The 22221-nt window shown below is 40.6% G+C and overlaps 2 protein-coding genes across 2 annotated transcripts in view; both read right to left on the bottom strand.

Annotated features, from left to right (window-relative positions):
• LOC144651084 (tyrosine-protein kinase BAZ1B-like) overlaps positions 1-22221 on the bottom strand; it is a 48636-nt gene that overhangs the window by 7292 nt on the left and 19123 nt on the right. The window contains exons 13-22 of the mRNA XM_078510958.1: positions 21554-21657; positions 20785-20976; positions 20605-20693; positions 20277-20394; positions 3569-3599; positions 2874-3105; positions 2218-2248; positions 1411-1700; positions 748-903; positions 139-205 (exon numbers count right to left, since the gene is read on the bottom strand). Of these exons, the coding sequence (XP_078367084.1) occupies positions 139-205; positions 748-903; positions 1411-1700; positions 2218-2248; positions 2874-3105; positions 3569-3599; positions 20277-20394; positions 20605-20693; positions 20785-20976; positions 21554-21657 (1310 nt within the window). The remainder of the gene's footprint in view (positions 1-138; positions 206-747; positions 904-1410; positions 1701-2217; positions 2249-2873; positions 3106-3568; positions 3600-20276; positions 20395-20604; positions 20694-20784; positions 20977-21553; positions 21658-22221) is intronic.
• LOC144648971 (uncharacterized) lies at positions 19139-20016 on the bottom strand. The gene is made up of 2 exons (XM_078508420.1): positions 19524-20016; positions 19139-19428 (listed from the first exon to the last, which is right to left on the bottom strand). Exons 1-2 carry the CDS (start codon positions 19716-19718, stop codon positions 19273-19275), a joined length of 351 nt encoding a protein of 116 aa, XP_078364546.1. The 5' UTR covers positions 19719-20016; the 3' UTR covers positions 19139-19272.

Genomic DNA, 22221 nt, shown 5'->3' with positions numbered 1-22221 from the left:
CATAATAAACCTGAACAAAAGCACTGTGGACATATTCTTCACTAGAAGAATCAATGTAGACAAAGCCAGATTACTCATAGATTACTATTTATTTATTTGTTTATAGACAAAACGTTGCAACATCAATGCTTGGCAAACCTCTTTAATGGAGCTATAAAGTCCCTCTTCAGCAGCTTCAGGCTTTGTAGGTTTTCTGGATAAGTTTCTGTTTAACAACAATTGAAATTAGTGAATTAAGTCAAGAAAGAACACTCATCAATTGAACAACTATATAATTAAGTCAACAGTATGAATGTCAGCTATCTCTAAAGTGAGGAAACCATTGCAGTCGGGGAAATAAGTGAAGTCTTGGCAAATCTTCGTTGAAGCACTCAAAGAATTTCCGAATTATTTCATCCAATCAAAAACTAGCTCGACTCGACGAGTGCTCACAAGTACACCAAAAGCTGTCGCGCTAAAAATTCGTCATGTTGCTTATCAACTTTTGTGACGAAAACCACGGGCCGGAGAAGTGTCGCCATCAAATTGCACTTGTTCCCCTGACTGATTGAGCAAGCAAAGACAGAGGTCGGGCCCCAGTTGGTCAAAAGATGGATAACGCTACCCACCAAATAAATCACTATTCGGTGGATAGCGCAGTTTGTTTTCTTAATGACTTATCCACTGGATAGCGATTTGTCCAGTGGATAGTGTTATCCACTCTTTGAACAACTGGACACTGTTAACTTGGTCAAAGGTTATACAAACCTTCTAGCAATGCCATCAGTGATGGCTGGCAGTTGTTCTTTAAGGGATTTCTTCAGTACACTCTCTCGTATGCCTTGATGTGATAAGTGGTCAATCAAGGTTTGTACTTCTTCTAAACTGCTGTAACATGACCACTCATATGAAATGTCAGGCAACCTGTTAGAAAGGACGAATATTTACACTGTAACAAACGGCGCTGTGTAGCAAAAGGAACATCAGCACAAAAGAAGTGCTGAATATATAGCTTTCATTTAAATGGTCACACAATTAGGTTTCTTCCAGATTGAAATGTAAAAATTGCCCGTTTTACAGCACAATTAAAATAGTACTGCATGAAAGTACTGCTCAATTTTATTAATTTGAATGGTCACACTACAGATTGAAATCTACAGTTGAAATCACCCCTTCTACTGAAAACTGTAACTTAATTTACCCTCGGTTTTATGAAGTGTGGTAGACCTTAACCAAGTAACACAAATGAAACCGAGCATTTCACAGAATACAGCACAATGCGCTAAGACCAGGCCACAACACTGGGAACTCCATGCTCTACAGCACAATTAAAACAGTGCAACATGAAATTACTGCTCAGAATGGGCTGCTTGACACACACAGGTTACACTAGTTTATTTTGCTAAAAATTTATAACACACTACACCCTACCTCCACTCTGGTAGACTGTCTTTCACAGAAGAGTCCATCTTGTTTTCAACTTTTGCTTCTCCAACCATTTCTATGTCACTGTCACTTTCATGTGCTGTTTGCTTGTTGTCTGTTTCCATGGTGACTTCTTCAATGCCGTCAGCATTTTTAGAATGATTCTCTAAGTTCCACCAACCTTGCTCTACAAACACTCCTGTCGCTGCACCATTGAACACCCAATAACGAGCATGGTTGCGATCACATCCTATGGGCTTCAGTCTGAGAGTGTACTGACACTGAGCAAGGTTAATCTGCAAGATATAAAAAAAAACATATTTTATTTGGGAACAATTTGGTATGATGTGTCAATGTTAACAGACCTTTACGTTGGCATCACAACCATTTTTGTGACACCTATGTTTGCTCTAAACATTGAATTTTTCTTCAATTTTTCACTTTCTTGCAGAGACTTATATTTTTAGATCATACGGTCATTTATGCATTCTCTCGTTATATTACTTTTGATTACACATTTAATGTAATAGGAAAATTAAGAAATTCAAGATGGTAGTTTTTCAGAAATCACTATGTGATTACCATGTCATATAACATCATCATGTCATGTAACCACTCTCGATAGAAACAGTTTTTAGCACACTATATACACCCCCAAGTCTCAATATCCTTGGAGTTATGAAGGGGGAGGAATCCCCCTTGTCCTAAATCCTCTCCCCCTAGTTGTAAAAGCCTGCCAGTCTGAATAGTGTTCAACGTGGTAAGGAGTTTTCTAAGCTGGAGGATCCATCGTGTTTTAAAAGAGCAACTTACACTCCATTGTTCCTCTTCTTCTTGCTCTCGTCTAAAATTAAAGAATAAAAAGAAGATTGTCTGTTGACATTAATTGTCATAAAACAATAGCTATATGCACAATATTGATTGTACTCACTGATAATAAACTTAATAGCATTTAGGAATTTGTCTTCTACTGTAAACTTATATTAACCCACATGTATAGTGAGATTTAGTGGCTGTGAGGAGCAAGGAACAAATGCATTCTATTTCTACACTGACTGTAAGTATTTATGTTTGACACAATCAAATGTCCCATCAGTTAGGGTTGTAGGTATCCAAGCAATAACAAATCTCCCAGGTTTGAAAAAGTTTGGAATAACTCTTGGCTATCTACATTTCACAAGTGTCCTTGTCAGCACTGCAAACATTGTCATTGACATGTTGTTGACTCTGTAGAGCAATAAAATCACAAACGGAAAAAATGGAATGTGGAATGACACAAATAATGACCCATGAACACCTTGGTGTAACTGCTGACTTATGTTGTGTTGATAGTCTATGCCAATGCATGATTGGGCTGGCTTGTCACTATACAGAGCTATCTTCACGTCAAATGCCCAGCAGGGAGGGAGGGGTGGGGTATGGGTGCTCTTGGATTTGACTGATATATTGCCTATAGTACAGTTGCTAACCTTTCATTTTCCTCTTTAAGTTTCTTTTCATCTTTTGAAGCCATGTCTTCTCTTCTTTTTCTCATAGCCTTTACAACTTCAGACACTTCCTTGTTCTGTTCCTTTGCTGGGATCTCTTTCTTCCCATTTACAGTTTTCTTTTCCTCAGTCTTGCAATCTTCCGTCTTGTTGGACCTCTCTGTTCCCGGACTGACATTGATGTTTTCTGAGTTGGTGCATTCTGACCCAGTTTCTACATAAACAAAAATCCACACAAATGACTATATTAACACGAGTAGACATGACTATATTATAATGCTGCAAACTAAATTGTTACAAGTTGTTCAACAATGGTACCTAAACTTTACTAGAGCTGTATTGATGACAATTCTTACATTTAATTTCATCTTTACATTTTTCCACTTCTACTGACCTTTTTTTCGTGATTTTTTCTTAAGTCTGACAAATGACAAAATGAAACTTTCCAGTTCCCTGACAGTTTAACTTTTTTGACATGCAGTTGCAGAAGAAAATGACCACAGAATGGGTATCTTTAGGATATGGGAATACATGTTTTATTTTGTTACTTCAGGTGGGATGCAGGTGTAAGGTAGATCCCATAAAGGAACCTCTGTCCTGTCATATTATACCAGTGTTCTCTCCAAATCACTGAACAATAAACAAGCGAACAAATAAGATTCCATTCACAACTGTACCTTTCTTGTTTAGTTCATCCACCTTTAGTTGCTAAAAACAAGAAAAAGAACTGGTTCAAGTATAAAATGAAAAGTTGAAACAGCTATGATACAGCAATCATTGTTCATAAATTAAAATACTATTAAAACACAACATATCTCTGTGGTTTATTAAAACCATATGGTATGTCTGAAAACCACAACAAATGTTGGTGAATACCTCAGTTTGGAATATTGTGGAGGGGAGGGTTGGAGGGTTGTACATGTACAGCGGTATGATAAATAACATGAAATTTCATTATTTTTCAGTGGGCAGTGTTGTAGAAATGTATATGTTGTGGTTTCATTTTATATTTAGTTTAAAATTTTTCAAGCCAGTTTGATTTTTATTTCTCATTGTCTCGTATTCATTATCATAATCTAAGACAAAGGGAAATAAAAATCAAACTGGTTTGAAAAATTTTAAACCAAAGATAAAATTAAACCACAACATATATAAACCCTATGATGTCAGACAGTAGTATAGAGGGTAGGCCACAAATACCACCTCGAATTAGACGCTTTTATCGCAGCTGGAGCGCGTTTTTTGGCAAGTGTTAATGAGTCACGGTAAATTCCCCGACTTTGTTTACCCACGCGGAAAAAAACAAAATTTGCATACCATGTTCAGGCAAGCCCTTGACATGTTCAAACAAGCCCGTGACTGTCACGCTCTTAACGTAATTCGACAAATACCACACTAAATTAGACGGCAAGGGGTCATAATTGATATCACGTGCATTAAATCAAAAGAACAATAGTTGTGCACGTGTAAAACAATAGATTTTTCATTCCAGAGTGCTTAGAACTCAGATTTTAAGCACACAGGAATGAAAACAACTTACAAAAGTCTAAAAATATCATTCGGGTAAACCCCGACACCCACGCACAAATTTGCATGCCGCTCGCGGCTTCATGTCAATTGAACATTTGTGCTTTTTAGTTACATGGCTTTCAGCAAGACCTTGTTGACCGCGAACAAAGCAAGTCAATTTGACAAGTTTGTTGAGCAACAAATTGAGCGAATGCCTCAAATGTCGGGCCCACTTCGTGGAGTTGTCCGTAATATACTGGATGAACCGATCCCTCTTGAAGTGCAAAAGCGTTTGCTAAAACCGTTGCTTGCACAAAAGTATCACCCAAAACCCCCTCAGCAACTTCGTCACAAAGAAAAGAAGGAGCAAAAAATGAAGAACATTCAAAATGAATTTGATCCTTTTGTACCACACGAAAATTGGGTGGAAACAAATTATCAGAATGAGATTTTAAACCTTTTTGATGTCGCGGAAGACGAGGGGGAGGAAAATAGTGGCCGGCGTTTTATTCGATGGCGCTTCATTAGAGGTCTGGAAAAAGACCTTACACCAAACTTTATGGAAAAAATTCGAGAAAAGGTAAACACAGCGTTTTATATTAGGCATACTTACTCGTATCGGTTGCGCAACATTGATGATGATACGGTCATTGTTTACTACATTAACAAAGGCTCACCTTGGATTAATAAGCTTTCTGCAGCGGAAAAATGGTTGACCGAACAGGAGACAAAACGCCTGGCCGCTGACAATATTAAAAGACCTTCTACAAAGTGGAAGTTTGAAAGCTTTTTTAATGTTGATGTAAAGGTTGTGCTTGACCGTCAACCGCTGTTAGGCACTGGCCCCTTACCAGACTGGCTTCGCAACCTTGCGCATGGCCGGTCGATGGTTGCGCTAGATACCTATCGAGATAATTTGTGTCTATGGCGTTGTATTGCTGTGCACCAAGGAGCGCGTATTGATCGAAGCACAGTAGCAGCCCGAGGTCTCGCAAAGAGTTTCTTCAAACTCGAAACTGTTCCGACCGACTGTCCAAAAACATCTCTTGATGAATTAGATAAAGTTGAAAGGCATCTGAATCAGGGTGCCGCTTTTTCTGATTGGCTCGGCATCCGAGTTTATGAGCCTGTGAGGGTAAAAGATGAGGAAGTCGTATGGCACCTAAAAAGAAACCCTCCAGCTGTGCTGAAGAACATTCTGACAATCGGCACTTTCGAAGGGCACGCGTTTGTCATTAAGGATATTAAAAGGTTAGCCAAGACGTATGCATGCGCCCATTGCAACGCGAGATTTACACAAGCTTGCAGCCTTAAACGCCATTATCAAACTTGCAGCCAAGGAAAAACAATAATTGATTGCCCGGGCAAAAAGGTTGAAGAACCGCAGACAAGCTTTGAGAAGGCTTTCTATCCAAACCATCAAGCTTCCAAAGAATCGCTTCGGTGGCTTGACCAAGAAGCCAAGCGGCGGAAAATTCACATTCACCACGCAATGTGCGGACATGGTGGCGAGCGTTGGGTTGAGCGCGCACCTGTCGACGGGTACGACCCTATTTCCAAAACTGTATTTCAATACCACGGCTGCCACTGGCACGGGTGTCGAAAATGTTACCCGCAAGATCGTAACAAAATCATTGACCGCAACGACCAAACACGCGAAGACAGGTTCAAAGCCACAATGAAACGTACAAGATTGCTACGAAGGGCCGGCTACCGCGTGATCGAGGCTTGGGCGTGCGAAGTAAGGAAAATCGTTGTTGATACACCGCGGGCGCAAACAAAAAGCTACCCGCACGCGATTTTGTACGATTTCGAGGCGTACGGCGACAATAATCAGAGAAAGGAACCAACGCCAACACTCACGATCGAAAACGCACACGTGCCAATCTCGGTAAGCATCGGTGACACCCTTGAAAGAGAGCCCACCCACATCTGTGAAAGAGACCCCGCGGAGCTGGTCCGCAAGTTTATGGAAGAGCTGGAGAGACGCGGAAAAAACATCCGGGCTCAAGTAAGAGCGAAATTCATGCCAAAAGACGTTGGCCTGCTTCCAAAAGCGCAGCGACAAAAAATTGAGGAATGGTGCAACCAGGTACCTGTTGTTGGGTTCAACTCTGGCAGTTACGATCTGAATCTGATCAAAAATAACTTTGCAGACCGCCTTGCTGACACAACGGGCAAAGTCAGAGTGGCAAAAAACTGTAACAAAATCATGTTCTTGCTCACTCAGGGCTTCCGTTTCCTTGACATTATCAACTACCTTGGGCCAGGAACAAGCTATGAAAAGTGGGTTAAGGCATACGGATGTGAGGCTACGAAATCGTGGTTTCCTTATGAGTGGTTTGACTCCCCCGGGAAGCTTGACTACCCAGGGTTGCCAGATTATCTTGCTTGGTATTCAAAGTTGAAAAACTCTTTTGTGCTAAAACTTTCAGAATGGAAAGCTTGTAAAAAACTGTTTCGAGAAAAGGGAATGCGAACTTTTGCAGATTGGCTTCGCTATTACAATAACCTTGATGTGGCTCCCGGCCTAGAAGCTCTAGAAAAAATGAAAGCTTTTTACACTGAAAAGGGTGTTGACATCCTAAAAGACGCCGTCAGCATTCCAGGCGTGAGTTTGCATTACTTGCTTCGTGGGTCGGTTGAGAGGGGAGCAGAAATGTACAGCCCGAGCAAACAAGCGTATTATATGCTGAAAGGGGCTGTTGTTGGAGGACCGAGCATAGTATTCACAAGGTACCACGAAGTTGACGTCACAAAGATAAGAGACCACCAGTTCGAAAAAGCAAAATTGTGCAAAAACATCGTTGGCTACGACGCAAATGCCCTCTATTTGTCAACAATGTTAGAAGACATGCCATGCGGAAAAGAACAACTTCGGTACTATACAGGAATGGAAACCTTTGCTGCCTATGCCCTTATGCAAAACTTGAAAGGAGAAAACCCTTCTCATATACCCAAATGGTTTGGATTTGCGGAAGTTGACATAGAAATTCCAAAAAATTTGTGGAAAAAGTTTGAAGAGATGCCGCCATTCTTTTACAACAAAGAGGTGCCAGCCGAAGCCGTTCCACAACACATGTATGAATACTTGAAAAAAACAAAAAGAAATCGTGGAGATGGTAAAAAGCTCGTTGGGGCCCTATCAGCCAAAAAAATTCTTTTGTATGCTCCACTGCTGCGCTGGTATGTGGAACACGGGGCAGAGATAACGGCGGTTTACCGAACGATTGACTATCAACCGAAAAAGATCTTCGCCTGGTTTGTAGAACAAGTGACAGAGGCGCGGAGAACAGGTGATGTTGATAAGAGCAAGGCCTTGCTGGCTGACGTGTTTAAGCTGTTTGGAAACACTCCATACGGGAAGCTGATCGAGGCACTAGAACGGCAAATGAATGTGATATACACCAAAGATGAGAAAGTGGTTGACAGAGCCCTGCGAAGTGCGTATTTTAGTGACTTAGATGAAATCGGGCAAGCGTACGAGTTGGAAAGCCGCAAGCCAAGAATAACAATCAGCAGGCCTTTTCAAGTTGGGATCGCTGTTTACCAGTTGGCAAAGCTGCGCATTTTGGAATTTTACTACGACTTTTTGGATAAGTATGTTGATAGAAAGGACTTTGAGCTAATTCAGATGGACACAGACAGTTGTTACATGGCCATTTCTGCTTCGAAGCTCGAGGACATCGTTAAACCTGAGCTAACACAAGAATTTGAGGCCCAAAAAAAACAATGGCTGGCTTGGGATAAGTGGAGCGGCCGCACACCAGGGCTCTTTAAGCTAGAGTGTACGGGCAGCCGGATGATTGCGCTCTGCTCAAAGTGTTATTTTATTGAGGAACCAGAAGGTGAAAAAAAGAAGTTCAGCACTAAGGGGATGTCCAAGACGCAAAACGAAATAAGATGGCAAGGATTTAAGGCCGCTCTGAATGGTCATAAGGACATGGCAACAAACAGAGGCTTCCGTATGAAGGAAGGAAAAATGGTAACTTACGAGCAGGAAAAACTGGGTTTGAGCGCCTATTACGACAAACGTTGGGTGCTTGAAGATGGAATACATACCGAACCGATTGAATATCACGTTTAGCTGGCATTGACTGGTGGAAGGGCGGTATCAGGAGGTACTACGAGCAGCTCCTCGCGCACAAAGCCACGCTTAGGGCCGTCTTGCAAGTAATACAAAACAGGTTCGTTCGGTTTCATTACAGCTCTTTCAAGCGAAAAGACTTTTAAAGACCAGATTGGATCGGTGGCACGTTTTACGCCACCTTCTAACTCACCCGGCTGGTACAAATATCTAACATTCACGGAGGAGGGGAGCTTTTTTTCGCTTTTACCAACAGGCCTCAAATAAGGAGTCGACGGCTTGGCGGCAACGGCTTTTAATTTAATAGCTTCTGAGGGTTTTTTGCCCGTCAGCCGTGTAACTTCGTTGTTCAGAGCGGCAATAACTTCGGGTAGCCTCTTAACCCACGCTGTCGACCGCTGGCCAGATGGCAGGTTCAACTCGACACTGTACTGATAACCAAACAGGCGCTCTGCCAGTGTGCGGTTGAAACGTTCAACAATGGCCTGATCTCTGTGAATGTTAACACGCCCGCGTCGAATGGCTGTTTTTTGATTTTCCATTTCTTTGGTAACAGCGCCCATAAATTCGCGCCCGGGGTCAACTTGCAGCATTTGTGGCCATTTCAGTGCACTACGCCTGTAAATTGCCCGAAAACCTTTTGCAACCTCAGTTGAATCTTTTGAGGTCAAAGGCTCGGCCTCTTTGTAACGGCTGGCAACGTCAACAACAGTCAACGCGTATTTGTAAACTTTTCGCCCTCGCGGCAATCTGTCATGAGGAAGAAAAAGAAGGTCCGCCTGGTGGACCGCGTTGGGAGAAGATACGTCAAACTTTGGACGAGGAACGTATCGTGGTGCGGGAAGGTAGATTTGCCAAAAAGCTTGTTTTCCGAGCCACCTTTTTGCAGTATCTTCGGAAACCTTTGCGGCTTTGGCTAATTTTTTTATTGCAGAAATTCCTTTCCAGTATCCTTGAGGGCTGTAGTAACGTGCCTCCAATTTATTATTTTCCATTTGAACTTAAAAGACTTAATATAACATGGAAGAAAAAAAAAAATTCGTTGATTGCACTTGTACCCTTGCAGGCTTTAGTGATAATATGACTACGATTTATTATAACTTTGTCAAATCTTTAAGCCTCAAGTGGCTAAAAGACAAAAAACCATTTGTTGATGACCCTTATGGTGTGCTTTACGGGGCAGAACCATTGACAAAAAAAGATATCCAAAATTTCTGTTTGGTTCTTGTTGCGAAAAAGAAAACTTTTGAACCAATCGTTTTTCAAGAACCTCACGGTTTTGAATATCTGGAAGAGACAGAAAGAAGATCGATTTCGCCGGTGCCGAACTTGTCATATTTGAAAACAGTTTTAACAAAAAACCGTATTGTTTGGCAAGATTTTGATCCATCAAGGCTGCGATTTTTGGCAAACGTGGTGAAAGACTGCCAAAAAAAAAAACATATTAACTACACATGTTTTTTGTATTTTTATTTTAAAAAGCTACCAGATTCTTGGCCAAAAAAAGAAGAAATGATCAAAAAGCTGGAGGAAAATTTGACGAAAAATGAAAAAACGAAAAAAACTGCCGAAAAACATTTTCAAGATTGGTGGGAGCGAGCGCTGTCAGTGTGATTTGAGTAACGCAGTTTTGTTTTTTTCGAAGAGAAGGCACTGTACTTTTTGACGATTTCTTGGTATTCTTCGTCAGAAATTTGTCCGTCTTCAAGGGCCGCAGAAGTGAGAGAGTTGATTGCAAACAGAGTTTCTTCCGCAAGTGAAAGTATTTTTTTGTGTTTTTTTGCTTTTTGCAAGAAAAACTTGACAGTGACGCCCAAAGAAGTTGAAGTGAGAGAAAAAACTGTTGCTATTCCAATCAAAGGCCCGCCAACGACAATGCCGACAGCGGAAAGCGAAGCTGCGAGACCTGAGCCGGTAAGAATCGTCGCGGCACCGCCCGTTAAAGCGCAAGCTGTTTGACAGCGAGTATGCCAGCGCTTGAATTTGGCGGAAGTCTTTTCGTAGTGGGCCTGCTGATTTTCCAAGGTCAGTTTCATTGCCTTGATTTCGGCTCGTCTGTATTGGGTAGCGGGGGCCATTATACTTGAAGACAAAAAAATTTTTTTTTTGATTTAATCACAATAATGATTAACCCATTTTCCTGTTTTTTTGTTATAAACTGTGGCTGAGCAAGAAGGGTCTTGGTTTTCTGAAGGGTGAGTCCAAAACTTTTTGCTGAAAAACCCCGTTTTGGTGTTGAAAGCGCCCTTTGCTATGTCTCCTGACCAATATTTTTCAAGAAGCTTTTTATCTCCACCGAGAGCTCCTGTTAACAACATGCCGAGATCTTGAGCCTGCTTAAAACCAGGAATTTTCTCACCGACCTTTTTGTTGATCGTTTCACCGACACCCAAGCCGACCTTCTGCTTTGACGCGATAGTGTTTCTTGCCAAAGTGTGCCCCCACTGGCGCTTGTTTTTGGGAATTGCATCAAGCGCCTTCACCATTTTTCTGTCTGCTGTATGTTTGCAACCTTTCACGTCTTTTTTTCTTTCGCACACGGAATAATCAACGTCGTGTTGCATCGCGACTGCGTCTGTCGCCCCGGTAGGCTTCTGCATGATTTTCAATATCTTTCCGGTCTTCGGATCGTATGTAAGCTGCTTTTCAAGAGGATTGTAGGGACCAGTGTAGTTGTGACCTGGTAGAGTCCAACCTTTTTTTGGTTTTGGTAGCTTGCCGATGGCTTTGTGAATGTCAACGCCTGCCCCCGTTTTGTTTGAAACGAATCTTGTTTTCGTTATTCCGCAACTGGCGCATTTCACTTTTAACATTTTTCGGCCATTTTTTGTCATCTCGATTTTTTCGCTTCCCTCCACATTGGGAGTGAACTGTCTTTCTTTTACGCAATAGACTTTCATTTATATACCTGTAGAAAAAATTTCTGTTTTTTGCTTGGCTTTCCAAGCGCCTTTAGGAGTCCAAAAACCTTTTACCGGGTCATAACGAACAACCTTTTTTATGCCGCAACTGATGCATTTTGCTTCAAGAATTTTTTGACCTTCGATGTTTATCGCAGTTCTTTTGGTATAAGGCTCGTTGTAAGTGCAACGCCTTTCTTTCACGCAGTAAACTTTTTGAATTTCCATTTATTTTTTTTTGTCTTTTTTTGTTTAATTTATGTTCTTCGAAAATATTTGACATTGTCGCTCACTCCTTTGAATGCTTGCCCCGCAAGTTTCGCAGCTGCCGTTGCAAACGAGGGAGAGGGGCCAGACAAAAACATGCTTGCACCCTCAGCGATTTTGTCAACCAAGCGTGTCTTGTGCCTTGCTAAAGCGCCTCCTTGGCTCTGGCTTTTCGAAAGGAACCTTGTTTTTGTGATGCCGCAGCTTTCGCACTTGGCTTTCAACATTTTTCGGGCATTTTTGGTTATTACCACTTTTTCACTGCCGGGCACGTTGGGAGTAAACTTTCTTTCTTTAACGCAATACACCTTCATTTTATACTTGATGCAAAAAATACTTTTTGACCACAGCTTCGTTTTTCAACAAATCGCCAGAAAACATTTCAAGAATTTTCTTAAACGACCGCCCTTTGTTTCGTTCGTTTAAAAAAAGCAAACAGTAGTAACCGCACCGCACGCTTTTTTCCCACTGAAGCTGGTTGTCGTTTCGCAAAAAGCTCTTTTTTCCTTCAAGAACAAGCTCATTTTCCCATTCTGCGGGTGGGGGCAAACCGAAAGAGTCGAAGTACTCATAGCTTTCTTTTTCTCTTTTTCGAAAGCAACAAACCCAATGAGTACCAAGGCCGCCCAAGTCGTCCATGTTGATTATGCAGGGAGAGTGATTTTTTGGCAAAAATTCGTTTCTTGAAAAAACACCTTTTATCGGGATTTTGAGTTGATCACACCACGCAAACAGGTCAAAATCAGTTAAAGGAACGTCCTTAAAATTCATTTTTTTTCTCCCCAAGTTCCAATGAATGGAGGCGGCCGCCGCATCACGTGTGCAGGCATAACTCTCATACCATTGCCACCTTTTGGCGGTTTTACCTGCATCCCTTTTCCGAGAACTGCGGCCTTAACAATTTTGAGTGAGTTCTTGATCTGCGTTTTGCTCATTTTCAGATCAACTCCCCTTTTGTCGCTGACGGCTTGCTTGATTTTTTTGATTTGACTGGCGGTCAAATGCAAAGTGCTTCCGACTCCTCCGGAAATGTCTTCGTACTTTAGTCTCAGTGTAATTGCTGTTTTGTTTGAAAACGCCTTGGCAAGGCTTTCTTTTTGTCCCTCAGAAAGCACGACCTTACGCGGGTAGTAAGAAGTCATCTTGTATATATTTTGTGAAAAAATTTAGACCGCAACCAGTTCGTTACCCACCGCCCTCAAAACCATTTCGGTTTCATACAAAATAGCTGCGTAAACTATGTAATCCTCATCTGCCGCTTCGTTAAGTCGGTAGTGAAAAACCATCTGCTTTGGGTCATTTGTCAAGTTGTCTTTGTTTTCTCGAAGGTCGAAGTAAAGAAAAGGGTAAAGTGTTTCGAAGTTGCTTGTATGCAGCTGAACTCCTGTATTGTAATCATTTTTTCGGTAACGGTAATTCATCGCGTCGTTGAGGATTCGCAGCTTAAAATTTTCGTCGTACTCCAGCTCAGGATAATACTGAGAAGAACCGTACTGCAGCCTGCAAGTGGCGAGCTTTGCTGAGTTGTCACCATCAATATTGAAAGTGTCAAAAAAGTATGGGTTCTCGGAAAGAGTGTTTACTTTTGCGGATCGCTGAATGAAGATGAAGACGTGCTTTGCGTCTTTGATTCCGGGATTTATTTGCCAAGCACCAAAAGCATCACGCCGGCGGCTGCTAGGCTGCATCATTTCATTCATGTAAGTCCACTTTCTTGGTTTTAAAAAGTCTTCGTTCACAAGCACTTGCCCTTCGCTCGTGAACCTTAGCATCGGAACCCAAAGCTCAAAGTTTTTCACAACAATTCGCCTTGCTGTAGCGCCTTCCTGCCAAATCAATTCTGCGTCAAACTGCAAGGTTATTTCAAACTCAAGCTGCATTGGCGGTAAAAGCTTGTCACTGAGCCCTTCAAAAAAAGAGTACCTGTTAAGAGGAATGATCGTGTTTACCATTTTTTTCTGGTTTGACAAAGTTCCCCTTTCTTTACTTCCAAGGTTTGTTGATGCCGCTGTTGTTATACGCTGAGCAGTTGTATCTGGATACCAAAACTGGCTTTTTGCGGTGCTTCTGGCGTAGTCATCAGAATAATCTAACAAGTTTTTGATAAATATCAGCTTGTGAATGTTGTCAACATCATAAAGTGTTTTGCCCGCAGATTTAACCACAAGTTTTTTCAACAAAGAAAAAGAGCCGTTAATTGGGGCCGCCTCGGTGTTTGCTGCAATTCCCGCGCTATCTGCGACCACTTCGAATGTAAAATCTGCTCGGAAGTAAGCGTTGTACCAGTCGTACCAGTTGTCCCTGTCAGTCACGAAAAATTTGTAGCCACTTTTGGCCTGGCGCAGACCGTTTCCAGGAATGGAAATGGCCTTGTCTAACCCAAAACGCACAAACTCAGTTTTTTCCAAAAACTTGGCGCTTCTAAACATCGCTCTCGAAGCCGGGTATATATATTCTGCAAAAAAAATTTAATTTTCTGCGATCATTTGGTTCACCTTCAACATTGCTTCTCTTCTTATATTTTCAAGCTTTTTTCTCGATGTTGGGTTAAGCTCTTCTTTTTTTCTTAAAATATTTTCAAGCTTTTTTCTTGATGTTGGGTTAAGTCCTTTTTCTTTCACCAAGTTTTCAAGCTTTTTTCGTGAATCAGGTAAAAAACTTTCTTTTCTTTTTAAAACTTGCTGAATTTTTTCTGCGCCGCGCTCTGAAATCTTTTTGGTAGTTTCTGCCGTTTTTTCAACCGCTTTTCCCACGGCTTTTTCAGCGGCTTGTTTGGCAACCTTTTTTGCCTTTTTTTTCCCCTTTTTCGCAAATCGTTTTCCTATTGCCATTAGAGTATCTCTTATGACCCCCGTTCCTTTGTGCTGATATCTGTATCGACCTCTGTCGTAAACTCTCGTCCACTCGCTTGGGTGATTCATCCTATACTTTGTCAAAAAAATCATTCGTATTCTTCAATGAAGATGCTCAAAGCGACAGGTTGATCGTTCAAAAAAAGGTCATTTCCAAGTCCGTCACTGATTCTGATTCTTATCGAGTTAATTCGGTATTTGTTAACTGGATGCCACAAGAGTCGACGAGGCTCTTTCGAAAATGGATAAGATATTTGAAGAGTCGATGTTGACAACGTGTACAAAACATCGTCTTCAATGTTGTCAACAGCTCTTGAAACAAGGTCGCAATGAACATAAATCCAGTCTACCCCTCTCGTCAAGTTTGGAACATGATCGCCAACGTTGTTTGCATCGTTCAAGATTTTTTTTTCAAAACCAATAAGATCTGAAAAATTGCCTTCTCTTAAATCAAGCTCGTAATCCTTTGCAATCAAAATTGTGACTCTGTATGTCGTGGTATAAAAATAAAGTTCAAAAATGTCTTTTGAATCATCAGTTTTTCCTGTAAGAGTTTGAAAAGCGTCGTTCAAGTCTTTGTAATCATACATTCCATCAGGAATGGTAACATCAATCCAGTCTGAGTCACTTTTTTTCTTCCATTTAAATTTGTTATTGTTATATTTTTCTGAAACATTGTACCAAGAATAGCTCATTGTTACAAGCTCGTTCATTGCCGCTTTGTACCTTTTTGAAGGGTCCAAAACAATTGGGGGTGAAAAGTGAATTTTAAAGTCATGAGGTTCATTTCTTGCATCACTCTTTTTCGCAATCGCGGAGTTGAGCAAAAGGTTAAGATGTTTCATCCTATATACTTATCAAAAATTTTTTTTGCTTCTTTTGTTGTCAGCGCTTTTTGTTTTGTTAACATTTGCAGCAATAAAACTATTTGTCTGCGCAACTTTTTTGAAGTGTTTCCTGCCTCAATTGAACCGAGGCTTATATAAAGCCTGTCAACAAGGGCGTTTACATCAACAACACCACTCCCCTCTTGATCGGGTGGTTCTTTTTCAGAAAAGGAAGAAGATTTTGCTTTCATTTCTCCCCTTTTTTCTAAAATTGCGTCTCGGGCTTTTTGTATGTCTGGAATAGTGTAACCGTGATATTTTGATTTTGGGCTTTTCACGACATAGCCGGGGTTGTCTTTATTTTTCGTTAACATGCTGTTCAGCACCTGCAAATCAGTTGATTCTGATCCCTGGATTCCTGGTTGTTGTGGTGTTCCCCATTTGGCTCGTTCAACCGACTGAGACAAATCTTGCGAGGGGGTAGCGATCTCCATTTTTTGCATCATCACCTCACCTTTTGTTGCATCATCATCATCATCATCATCCTCCCCTTCTGCAAGAGTGGGAACCGGTGATGATGTTGGTGTTGGTGGTGGTGTTGATTCGGGGGTGTCGTCTTCGAAATCTTGGTCAGATTCCACCATCGAATAGTCAGGCACTTCTGGTGACGGCGGCGGAGTTGTCGGGGGCGTTTCTTCATCTAGCATAAAATTTTCACCAAAAGGGTAGTTAAAGTCAAAATCATCCAGGTTATAGTTTGGGCCTTCTTCAGCATCAGTTTTCATTTGCGTGGTAAAGGCGCGGTCTAGCCTTCGTGTCAGCGGTTTAAATACCTCCTCACCTGAAAGCTGTCCGAATTCTTTTTCAACCGCTTTGTTTTTCATTGCAGTAAGTATTTTTTCATTTTGCTGCTCAACAGCGGCCTTTTTTTCAGCAAGTGTTTGCCATTTTTTCATCGACATCTTTTTGCGTATATATATAACAACCAAAAAATGAAGATTCCGAATTACGATCCTGAGTTTTATTCGCAAAGTGCTTTCAAACAGGGGCATACAAGCATGCCATCTGACACTTTTCGCATGCTTATTTGTGGTCCAAGCAACTCTGGAAAAACAAACACTCTTTTACACATGCTTTATGAGCTTTTGGTTTACGACAAAATTTATCTTTGCGCAAAAAACCTTCATCAAGAAAAGTATCAGTTGATTCTTGACGATTTTGAAAAAAGAGTCAATCCTGAAACTGGTTATGAAGTTATCGAGGCAACCAACACCGTTATTCCCCTTGAAGAACTCACAGATGACAACCAAAAAATTGTCATATTTGATGACATGGTTTGTGAAAGCAATCAAAACGAAATCATCAATTACTTTATAAACGGAAGGCATCGTCAATGCAGCGTCATTTATCTTTCTCAATGTTTTTTCAAAGTGCCGAAAAATATTCGTGACAACTGCAGCCATTTTTGTATTTTTTCTTTTCTTCCAAGAGAAAATAATCGTATTGCTGATGAGCTTGGCATAGACAGAAATCAGCTTAATCAAGCAACAGAAAAAAAATTCTCTTTTTTGTATCACGACAGGCCAAAAAAAACTACGAAAAAAAATTTTGACGAATATATATAATGGGTGCTTTCAACGGAGACACAGGTCATCCTTCAGACAGCTCTTCAACACTGGCCCTCCCGGCCCCCCTGGCCCAAGAGGTTCGATTGGCCCTGCGGGGCATAAAGGCGACACTGGCCCCCAAGGCCCCCAAGGTCCTACTGGTCCTGCTGGTCCACAAGGTTCTCGCGGTCCTACTGGCCCCGCTGGCCCGAAAGGCGACACTGGCCCTCAAGGCCCCCAAGGCCCAACTGGCTCAAGAGGTTTCGTTGGTCAAAAAGGCGATAAAGGTGACAGCGGCCCAACTGGCTCTACTGGTCCTGCTGGTCCACAAGGGCCCCAAGGTGCAACTGGCTCTGCTGGCCCCGTCGGTGCAACTGGTCCTGCTGGTCCTGCTGGTCCAAAAGGTGAAACAGGTCCAACGGGGCCCGCTGGTGCCACTGGGCCTGCTGGGCATACTGGGCCTGCTGGAACAAAAGGGCCAAAAGGAGATGCCGGCCCAACTGGTCCTACTGGTCCACAAGGTCCCGCTGGCATAAAAGGTGACCCTGGACAAATGGGTGTTGTTAATCAAAATTTGGTAATGAACGACCATTCGATCAAACAGCTTGCAAATCCTGTCGGAGACCAAGACGCTGTAAACTTAGTTTCAATGCAAAAGTATGTTTCAACTCACTCAATTTCTTCAGGAGTAAACGAAAATTTGTTTTCACATTTGTTTTTTTCTGCATCTTCTTTTCAAGGTGTTACAAATGTTAACTCATTAACAGTTGTTGAGAATTTTACCTCTGGTGTTCACTTACTCAAAGAAAGCGCTTTTCGTTTTAATTTAGTAAAATCTGGAAACAGTTTCAATTCAAGACTTAAAATCGGCCTAACCGGGTTGCCCTCTGGTGATTACACTCTTTGTGTTGAGTTTTTCTTCCCAGAAAGTGATCTTAACTGGAGTTTAAGTGCTTCGTCACCTTTTGGAAGTAACACTGTCAATTATCATACAAAAAGATTCAACAATCACACGCCAAAATATACGAGAACAATCATTCACTCACAAAAAAATGCGTCAAACAGTGACGATAAACTTTTTATTGACATAACCAATCCTGGTTACTCGGGGTCACAAGCAAGTGAGCAAGCTTATTTAATTGCTTATGGTGTAAAGGGTTATCAAGCGGACGTGCCAAGCGATGTTTTTGAAAAGCCTTTCATTATTTCAAGTGGAGACATGGTGCTTGAAACGAATATTGATATGAATGGGTTTGAGTTAAAAAACTATTTTCCAAAAATAACAAATTTTGTCATAAACGGTTTTTATGATGGAACCGATGGTACAATTACTCTTGGGGGCCATTTTCACCCAAGTTCTGTTGTTTTTTATTCGGTTAAATTTAATTTTAATTTAAATTACTTTATTATGCCCGTTGATGGAAGAATTGAAGAATGGCAGTTTCTTATTTTAAGTAAAAAAGATGATAATGTTGTAAATGATAAAGTACAGGTGGCGATCAAGGTTCAAACAGAAAATGGTGCAAGGGGGTCAGCCACACGCAGTCCAACCGTTTCTAATTTCCAAAAACAGGACCTTGTTTCATTAGAAGCATCAAAAGGAGACAAAATTTTGGTCGCAATTTCAAATAAAAACGAAGCAATAAATACAAAAACAGGTTTGTTAAATTTAATAATTACCGGTAAATATTAAGACGTACAAAAAAAAACAGTTTTAAAAGAGTCAATTTCCTGTCAAGAGGTTTGCGACAAGCTCTTTGTCAAAAGTTTTCAACTGTGCGATCGCCTCTTCTGACAATAAAATCACTGTTTGATTGTTTTCTTTAGCAATTTTATTATGTTGAAAAGTTTGTAAAGGGGGTCCAATAAACCTTTTAACTTTTTTTTTCCCACTTGTTATCAAAACTCCAGTTCTTCCTCGGCCCATCTTTGTGTATATTCCAATGTCTGCAAATGTTCAATTGCACATGAAGCCGCAGCGGCATGCAAATTTGTGCGAGGGTGTCGGGGGTCTTATGCAAATCAACAGCTTTTTAATGATATAATAAGCAATCAATAAACATTACAAGTGTGTTAAGTAAAATAATTTTATTCAGTTGCTAAGTTAAATGTTCGTTGACAACGGCGGACATCTATGGCCGCGGTATCCAAGGTAAATTGTTCGTTGACAACGGCGGACATCTATGGCCCCAACGGTATCCAAGGTAAATTGTTCCTTGACAACGGCGGACATCTATGGCCACGGTATCCAAGGTAAATTGTTCCTTGACAACGGCGGACATCTATGGCCACGGTATCTATGGTAAATTGTTCGTTGACAACGGCGGACATCTTATGGCAGCGCGGCGTCTGTCCTTTGATGACTTGACAAGTTTTGGTCAATTCGGGTTACGCGTAACCCATTTGCATTCCAATTAGGCTTGTAACTTGGCCGATTTTTGTCAAGTTTGGCAAAACGCTTTAGTTGTATCAGGCTATCGTTAGACATCTACAAATGAATCATTTCGATAAACTGAGTTAAATCTTCTTAATTTTGATCGAAAAAGGTTTGATTAACGTCTTCAAGCTTCCGATATACTTAACCTTGCAATAAAACTTCACGCGACCAAGCATCTGATTGTTGTCCGTAATTGCTTCGGTTTCGTGAAGAGAAGGCACGAATAGCTGATGGTAAATATTATAATCGGACCCTCGTTTGTCGTTTCCAAATGATTCATGTCCGTAAGCTGTGTCTTTTGCTTCTTTTTCAATGAAGGTTTGATAAACGTCTTTATACATCGGCCATACTTGCTTGTGTAATACAAAAAAGCTTATGTGAATAATATAAAGTTATAATTTTAACTGTGATTGGTCACAAAAGACGTCATTACATCGGGAAATAACCTATTAACTAAAAATAGTAATGACGCCTGGTGAATAAAATTACCGTGATCTTATATTGTTCTTTTATGTGCTAGAAAGTTCTTAGCTCAATATTTCACGGGCGTGACGTGACAGTCACGGGCTTGTTTGAACATGTCAAGGGCTTGCCTGAACATGGTATGCAAATTTTGTTTTTTTCCGCGTGGGTAAACAAAGTCGGGGAATTTACCGTGACTCATTAACACTTGCCAAAAAACGCACTCCAGCTGCGATAAAAGCGTCTAATTCGAGGTGGTATTTGTGGCCTACCCTCTATACTACTCAGACAATTGGTCACAACAGAACAAATATTTGTGTTAGTCTAGATATACCACCAAATTCTTACAACTTAGATTAAAAGAACTGAATGACACTCATTAAGGAGAATTCACATTTCTATCTTAGTAAGTAGCACAGTTGACTCCCTGTATGTACCTTTTTGTTTGCTTCTTCTTCCTTTCGTTTCTCCATTTCTTCTCTTTCTTTCTTCAGTCGTTCTTTTTCTTGTCTTATTTTATCATTCTTTTCTTTCTGCTTGGCTTGCTTTTGTTTTCTTTAAATAATAGACATTACTAAATCATAAAAATTGTAAACTAAACCAAGCATTCAACTGCAAAGGGAAAACAAAATTTGAGTGCTTCTTGTTAAAGTTGAAAATCATTTAAAAAATTTTAAGCAATGATTTCAGGAAATTTACTAATTACTATAATAATAATAAGGTGACTCTGCACTGATAAAAAACAGCCTTAAAATCCAACTGTACCTTAACTGTGTGGCCTCAGTGAGTTGACTTCCAATATAGTCATCCACAGCATCTGACGCTAAAACTTCATGGCACAGGGTAACCAAAATCTACAAATTTAAACAGGGCACCATGAAAAAATTGGATAAGATTCGATTATGTTGGTTAAGGATTAATGGTAGGTAAGAGCTTGTGCAATACCTTTGTCTTTTCTTCAGGTGTAAGATTGTAAAAATCTTCATGCTGGAGTGATTCCAGTATTCCCCGGAGCTGTTTATCATCTTCATAACTTGTTAGCATCTCAAGTTTTGAGTTCAAGTAAAGACGGGAGACTTCTGATGCTGACTGTTGTGTCAGCGGCATTTCTGATAGCCGCATACCTAGCTCTTCACCCTAGAAAATGAAAAACAACAAAATGTTTTATACATTATTTATAAAAAGGGAATAGTTATCCTCAAATGAAACCTATAAATTTATTATCTCGCTATAATATTATTTGACCAATCCATATAAGGTCAAAGAAAATTATTACACTGAAGTGCCCCATTTTGAAGCTAAATAACAAGAAAACGTTGGTGGAAAAAAGTGTATACAGGTACACGTATTTCAATTAACATTTTCCAGTCAAAGCTTTAAGCTTAAAGGCAAGTCCGTATGGTTTTCTGGGTATTCACTACAATTTTGCACATTGGCCTACAGGAAATGTACAAGTTTGTATTTTTGCATATGAAGGATTCACGAAATCAATTTGTTTTAATTGTAGGGAGGCCTTTCTGTAGCTTTACTTTTACTGTAGCCTGGCTTTAAGCTTTGAAAATTATTTTCTTAAATTCAGCGTGGCTTAAGTTTCCGTGTGTCAGAAGAGAAAGAAAACATGCAACTTCGCGTTTGCCATGCCGCCATCTTATTAGGGTCAGATTGTAATGGGTTCCAAGGATTTGTAGAATTTTATTATTCATACTAAACTTACCTTTGTGGATCTATCTTGCAGCAGGATCTGAAGAAAGATGAACAAGATTCTGGACAGCAGAGGAAAGCCCTCATTACCTGTCACCAAGGCCTGGGATAAATTATCTACAAGAAAAAACATGCAGTATGAGTGGGCTAAACTTAAGAAGAAGAAATTCATCTTTAAGAACAAATTTAAAGAAATGAAGAAAACAATCTTGCAATACAGCCATTTATACCATGCCATAGAAAATACAGCCAATCAGAATACAGGAAAGCCATTGTATATTCGACGGTATTCAACCCAACCTTCCCATCGTGCGCTGCGATCGTATTCACGATGAAATTTAGTGAGTGTATTTTCTATGGCATGGTATAAAATAGTTACACAACACTTTCTCGTGGTATACTATGGAATATCCCACTTGTCACTTGTATTTTCTTCGTATACACACTCGCCTAAAGGCTCGTGTGTATACCGAGAAAATACAAATGACTCGTGGGATATTCCATAGTATACCACTCGAAAGCATTGCATAACTAGTATGTAGAGGACAGTCAAACTCTAAGCCAAATAAAGGCAGTAACCTTCTTAGCAACAAGGAGGTCTCCATGGCAAATTAGTCAAAGTTCATGCCATCTGAAAGTTTTTGTGCAGTGTCAGCTTTGGACTCAGAGCCTCGAATTCTT

The sequence above is a fragment of the Oculina patagonica genome, chromosome 4 (genome assembly GCF_052425735.1).
Source record: "Oculina patagonica isolate OP01 chromosome 4, crgOcupat, whole genome shotgun sequence".
Taxonomy (NCBI): domain Eukaryota; kingdom Metazoa; phylum Cnidaria; class Anthozoa; order Scleractinia; family Oculinidae; genus Oculina; species Oculina patagonica.
The sequence above is the reverse complement of the archived record's forward strand: the minus strand, read 5'-3'. Positions and strand labels throughout refer to the sequence as shown.

Excerpts from the sequence above, each read along its gene's own strand:
- LOC144648971 (XM_078508420.1), bottom strand. The coding sequence starts at position 19,718 with ATGTATAAAGACGTTTATCAAACCTTCATTGAAAAAGAAGCAAAAGAC. Across the intron at positions 19,429-19,523 it reads GCGTGAAGTTTTATTGCAAG|ATGTCTAACGATAGCCTGAT; the intron begins GTTAAGTATATC and ends ATTCATTTGTAG.